Raw genomic sequence first — 7,197 nt, 5'->3', positions numbered from 1 at the left:
TCCCTTACTAAACCAGTAATGTAGTAATATATAATACTAGAACAGTATGTATTTGAAATATAAAACAGGTATTTATCAAATAGCATATTTTCTTATAGCTCAGCTACATCTGGCTATCTGCTGAGCCCACCGAGGGGAATCGAACCCCTGATTGTAGAGTTGTAAATCCGTAGACTTACGGCTGTACTAGCGGGATGCATGTATGTAACATAAACATGATCTGTTCTAGAAAAAAATGTATTTTTTCTGTCTTCTTCCTTTCGTCTTTTTCTTATTTTCTTTTCTCTCTCTCTTTTATCAAGAGAAAGAATTTTTTGGGATGAGTATCCCCAAAACTTTCCTCTCACCCTACACAGTAGGTTTTCATTACTTACGATAAATAACGTTTTCTAGCCTGCCCATTTCAAGGGTGGAACCAGATTCTGGCATAGGTCTGCAGCATTGATCTATTGTTGGAATGGTGTCATTGGCCCCTACAGATTATTTATTCATTCATGAAAGTGAATTCAACTGGTAATTCACAGCTGATTTTATAGGAAGAAAATCGTTGTGTTTAAATAAAATGGATTACTTATAACTTATTGTGTGCAAACATATATAAAATATGACATAACATACGCCTTTCTATTTGAAAGATTAAAGAGTTAGTTGACACTACAATTTGGTCGTTATGTGTTTATTGCACGCTGTAGATAGTTTGCTCACTGCATTATTGTATTAATGTTAGACAACTCAGATGTAAATGTTCTTAATACGTTTATAATAATTTGAAAATAAAAACTTTTACGGAAAGAACTATAATCTGGTAATTCAATCTCTCATAAAATATATTTATTTTCTTATTTATTGTGACGATAATAAAATGTACTACTAGTGAATACAAGTTAACTAATTTAATATAAAAATAAGTACTTCTCCATGGCGCACATACTTTCAATAGGTTTAATTTTTCATGTATGTTAATTTTCCTTGGCATTTTTTTTTATTTTTTTAGTTTATATTTTACTTCATATAAAACTTTATCTAATTTTTAACCTTTGGCTATTTATTTCATATCTTCCAGTTATTCTTCAATTGACTACATTATCATAAATCTTTCATTCTTCATAGGCCTAACCTAATCCTTGTACAGAAAAGCTGTGTTGCCATAGTAATTATAAATTGTAACATAAATAATTTTCTCTAAAATTCAATAAACTAATTCTCTTATTGTTTTAATACTAACAAAAATACAATATTTTTGGCTTAGTTGCTGGTAAAATTCCTTCCATTTAAACTGCTTCTGCAATAAAAATTAAATGTACTTTTATATAATTTTAACAAATCACTACTAGGTGTCAGGCGCCTCGTTATGTGTGTCGTCTGCAATGTAGACGTAGAGAAGATAAAGCTGTTTGAGGTCGACGTAAGAACACTATTACTGTTTTGTGGAAAAGTAATCTAGAAGAGCTTAAGCCTACATTGAGGTAAAAACTTCTAAATGTATTTCGTATAAAATGTCATTAATAACAAGTGTCAATCTTTCTGTGGAATAATCTGAAAAAATTAATAGAATGCATGTTAAAGGTCAAATAACACTTGTAGTTTGTAAATATATCGTTAAAGACGGAGAGGTATAACTTAGACTTACTTCCAAGTGATAAAGAATGCTGTATCGAGTAACATCTGAATCCATGCCTAAACGATAGGTTGTTTCTGATGTGCTTGAAAATTGTACGAAAGCGAGTTATGTCATTTCTTTATAATTGTAGTGAGGCGCGGATTGGACATATAGTAGAACTCTGGATTTTGGAGCTTGGTTTGAATCTGTGCGATGCCAGAAGGTATTCCTCGCACTTAAAAGCCAAGGATGCGTTATAAGTGTGACAATGAATCACTTACCTTGGATCGTAGGATGCCACTGAATGTCTGCCTTTTTTTTTTTTTCGAAGTTCAAAATTATGGCACAGTTGTTGATGGTCTTAGCAGCTTTACCATAAAGAGAAAATACAAATTCTGTTTGTACTAATAATATAAGTTATAATAAGATCCCATGTATTTTATTCCCATATATATTTATATATATACAATGTATATATATATTTTATTTTATGTTACTATTGATAAGTTATATAGTGTAATATCGACCTATCCTTTTTCATGTGGTCTGTTTCACTGTTTAAATTACACTACAGAAGGAGAAACAGAAAGGGATGTAGACCATACCGTTTGATTGTTTGTTTGTTCACCAGGGGAAAGCCATGTTGGGCTGTCTGCTCTGTCCACAGCGGGCTTTGTACTTCCATTTAAATTACACGTGTTCTGGAATTTAATATGCTTTTCGGCGATCGTGACTGATAAAACTAAGAGCCATTTTCATTTTGCAGGAAACCTAAAATTTTATGTGTATCTAATAGTTAGAAATAAATATTAACTTCACTGTTACCGTTAGTTTGTGTTTGTTTTAAAGCAAAGCTACAAGACGATATCTGCTGTGTCCACCGAGGAGAATCAAACTCCGGATCTTTATGTTGTAAGTCCGTATACCCACCGCTGTTAGAGTAGTAATGTTTGTGTGTACAAATACACTTCTGTATAACAACATACACGTTACAGAGTAGCATCAGTTCTCATGTTATTGTAAGGAACTGAACAAAGAACAATTGTCTATCTGACAAGATACAACTGTGTATCTGACAAAGTACAATTATCTATCATACAAAGTACAACTCTCTATTTGACACAGTACAACTCTATTTGACACAGTATAACTCTCTATCTGACACAGTATAACTCTCTATCCGACACAGTAAAACTCTCTATCTGACACAGTACAACTCTCTATCTGACACAGTACAACTCTCTATCTGACACATTACAACTCTCTATCTGATACAGTACAACTCTCTGTCTGACACAATACAACTCTCTACCTGACACAGTACAACTCTCTATCTGACACAGTACAACTCTCTATCTGACACAGTACAACTCTCTATCTGAAACAGTACAACTCTCTATCTGAAACAGTACAACTCTCTATCTGACACAGTACAACTCTCTACCTGACACATTACAACTCTCTATCTGACACAGTATAACTCTCTATCTGTTATGAGAGTCTTGAGTGTTTCGAAAAATCTCTTTTACTCATTTAATTCTCTTTGGTTTTTAATGTTTCAATGTGTTCAAACGTTCAATAACAGGAAATCACCTTAGTAAGATATATTGAAACATTTCAATATTTTCACTTGTTGCAATTAATAAATATTTTTAGATTCATAATGTTTGAAGGAGTAAACAATTAACATCCATAGTGTTTATAAGTAAACAGTTAACATCTAGAGTGTTTATAAGTAAACAGTTAACATCCAGAGTGTTTATAATTAAACAATTAACATCCAGAGTGTTTATAAGTAAACAATTAACATCCAGAGTGTTTATAAGTAAACAGTTAACATCTAGAGTGTTTATAAGTAAACAATTAACATCCAGAGTGTTTATAAGTAAACAATTAACATCCACTGTATTTATAAGTAAACAATTAACATCCAGATTGTTTATAAGTAAACAATTAACATCTAGAGTGTTTATAAGTAAACGGTTAACATCCAGAGTGTTTATAAGTAAACAATTAACATCTATTGTGTTTGTAAGTAAACAGTTAACATCTAGAGTGTTTATAAGTAAACAGTTAACATCTAGAGTGTTTATAAGTAAACAATTAACATCCAGAGTGTTTATAAGTAAACAATTGACATCGTGTGTGTTTATAAGTAAACAATTAACATCCAGATTGTTTAAAGTAAACAATTAACATCCAGAGTGTTTATAAGTAAACAATTAACATCCAGATTGTTTATAAGTAAACAATTAACATCCAGAGTGTTTATAAGTAAACAATTAACATCCACTGTGTTTATAAGTAAACAATTAACATCCACTGTGTTTATAAGTAAACAATTAACTCCCACTGTGTTTATAAGTAAACAATTAACATCTACTGTGTTTATAAGTAAACAATTAACATCTACTGTGTTTATAAGTAAACAGTTAGCATCCAGAGTGTTTATAAGTCCTTTCCGGAACAGGACGTCCAAGACTGGATTATGTCTGAGTTACTTTCAATCTTCTCTTTGCATTCAATTCAACACCAAGAATGAGTACACTCAGGAGATAATTTGTCAACTGAGCATGTGATGTTTATAGAAAGGAATTCCCGTAACTGTTTGACGTATACAAATAGCTCAGAGCCACCTAGTTGACGCCATGGGCAATGGTATGAACAAAGTAGGTATCTTAAATTAATTTTTATTTATTTTCATTTAAAAACACCAGACTCTCCATGTAAAAACGAGAGCTGTCAGAACTAAATCTTGTACAGCGATACTTACCACAAATACATTTTCGTCATGTTTAGAATGATTTAAATACGGAAATTTTTAACAACTGTTTAGAATCGGTGTTCTTCTACAAAAACATAAATGTAAAGCAGTCGTTTTTTTACCATGTCTTTAATGCATCATGTAAAGATGAAATATATATTAAAATATTGCTTTCAGAATAAGTTATGATTTCTCAGTTCATATCTTGTGTGTTTTTTTCTGAACTTTTAAAGAAATTATTTATGTGCTATATGATTTTTATTATTAAAAATAGTTTTTCTGAACGGAATAATGAAATTTGTATATTTAAATATATATGTAAAAACGGCTCGTTCAGCTTTGAGCAAAATTCAAAACAAACAAAACCCAACATATCCGTTGATAACAAAACGTTCCACGTAAAGTTCAGTTGTAGTGTAACGTCCACGATGCTAACATGGCCATTGTAAACATCACTTACAGTGTAACGTCATGATGTCAACACAGCCATTGTAAACATCACTTACAGTGTAACGTCATGATGTCAACACAGCCATTGTAAACATCACTTACAGTGTAACGTCATGATGTCAAAACAGCCATTGTAAACATCACTTACAGTGTAACGTCATGATGTCAAAACAGCCATTGTAAACATCACTTACAGTGTAACGTCATGATGTCAACACAGTCATTGTAAACATCACTTACAGTGTAACGTCATGATGTCAAAACAGCCATTGTAAACATCACTTATAGTGTAACGTCATGATGTCAACACAGCCATTGTAAACATCACTTACAGTGTAACGTCCACGATGTCAACACAGCCATTGTAAACATCACTTACAGTGTAACGTCATGATGTCAAAACAGCCATTGTAAACATCACTTACAGTGTAACGTCATGATGTCAACACAGTCATTGTAAACATCACTTACAGTGTAACGTCATGATGTCAAAACAGCCATTGTAAACATCACTTATAGTGTAACGTCATGATCCTAACATTGCCATTGGGGATTTGAGATCCTCCATTTGCTATATGCAGAACCAGTTTAGACCATATGAGACACTTCGATGTGCACTCTTTCTGGGTCTTTAAAATTCAGACTTTTTCCTTAGGAGTCAAGGACCCCACACAATTTAATCATCCTCTAAATCTGACAGTAGCAGAAGGAATATTAAAACATCAGTGTATCAGAAGAGTGAGCTGTTTAATACTATTAAGAAATGAACAAAGTCTTTAGACGTGTTAAGTAACATAATTATATGTTAAGTTCATTTGTCTGTAAATAACCAGTAAGTCAAAAACCTTTCTTGATGACGAGAAACACACTTGAAATAAAAATGTATCTTAGAATGGCTGGTATGGATATTAACACTTTTATTGATACGTAGAGAACAACATTTCAATCTTCCAAGGTCATCTTCAGGTTAAGAACACATACCAGCTGTTCTGAGACACATTTTTACAATAAGTCAGAACATATCATCAGGTTGTGTTAACGAACTTGTCTTTAAATACAACATAAGTAGAAGTTTTGAACGACACCAGGAGTCGTTTGTAGAAATAAAGGAGAGGAATAGCAACATCATGTTCTGTTTACAAGATAAAGGATACTTGATTAAAATGAGGAATACATGTGGTTCTACAGGTCAAGACACTAGTGTGATATAGTAGTTAGCTATACTGTCTGTGGATCTACAGGTAATGACACTAGCGTGACGTAGTTGTTAGCTATACTGTCTGTGGTTCTACAGGTCAAGACACTCGTGTGATGTAGTTGTTAGCTATACTGTCTGTGGATCTACAGGTCAAGACACTAGTGTGATGTAGTTGTTAGCTATACTGTCTGTGGTTCTACAGGTCAACACACTCGTGTGATGTAGTTATTAGCTAGACTGTCTGTGTTTCTACAGATCAAGACACTCGTGTGATGTAGTAGTTAGCTATACTGTCTGTGGTTCTACAGGTCAAGACACTAGTGTGATGTAGTTGTTAGCTATACTGTCTGTGGTTCTACAGGTCAGGACACTAGTGTGATATAGTAGTTAGCTAGACTGTCTGTGGTTCTACAGGTCAAGACACTAGTGTGATGTAGTTGTTAGCTATACTGTCTGTGGTTCTACAGGTCAAGACACTAGTGTGATATAGTAGTTAGCTATACTGTCTGCGGATCTACAGGTTAAGACACCCGTGTGATATAGTTGTTAGCTAGACTGTCTGGGTTTCTACAGATCAAGACACTCGTGTGATGTAGTAGTTAGCTATACTGTCTGTGGATCTACAGGTCAAGACACTAGTGTGATGTAGTTGTTAGCTATACTGTCTGTGGTTCTACAGGTCAAGACACTAGTGTGATATAGTTGTTAGATAGACTGTCTGTGTTTCTACAGATCAAGACACTCGTGTGATGTAGTAGTTAGCTATACTGTCTGTGGATCTACAGGTCAAGACACTAGTGTGATGTAGTTGTTAGCTATACTGTCTGTGGTTCTACAGGTCAAGACACTAGTGTGATATAGTAGTTAGCTAGACTGTCTGTGGTTCCACAGGTCAAGACACTAGTGTGATGTAGTTGTTAGCTATACTGTCTGTGGTTCTACAGGTCAAGACACTAGTGTGATATAGTAGTTAGCTATACTGTCTGTGGATCTGCAGGTCAAGACACTAGTGTGATGTAGTTGTTAGCTATACTGTCTGTGGTTCTACAGGTCAAGACACTAGTGTGATATAGTAGTTAGCTATACTGTCTGTGGATCTACAGGTCAAGACACCCGTGTGATATAGTTGTTAGCTAGACTGTCTGTGTTTCTACAGATCAAGACACTCGTGTGATGTAGTAGTTT

The 7,197-nt window shown here is 33.8% G+C and overlaps 1 protein-coding gene across 2 annotated transcripts in view; it reads left to right on the top strand.

The window, feature by feature from the left end:
• The first annotated feature begins 1,377 nt into the window (after positions 1 to 1,377).
• Positions 1,378 to 7,197, top strand: part of LOC143238666 (dual specificity protein phosphatase 22-like) — a 67,157-nt gene continuing 61,337 nt past the window's right edge. For both annotated transcript variants that reach the window (XM_076479086.1, XM_076479085.1), the window contains exons 1-2: positions 1,378 to 1,466; positions 4,071 to 4,269. In XM_076479086.1, coding sequence (XP_076335201.1) covers positions 4,249 to 4,269 — 21 coding nt within the window. In that variant the 5' untranslated portion in view covers positions 1,378 to 1,466; positions 4,071 to 4,248. The remainder of the gene's footprint in view (positions 1,467 to 4,070; positions 4,270 to 7,197) is intronic.

The sequence above is a fragment of the Tachypleus tridentatus genome, chromosome 13 (genome assembly GCF_004210375.1).
Source record: "Tachypleus tridentatus isolate NWPU-2018 chromosome 13, ASM421037v1, whole genome shotgun sequence".
NCBI lineage: Eukaryota > Metazoa > Arthropoda > Merostomata > Xiphosura > Limulidae > Tachypleus > Tachypleus tridentatus.
This window is presented reverse-complemented; position numbering and strand designations above follow the sequence as displayed.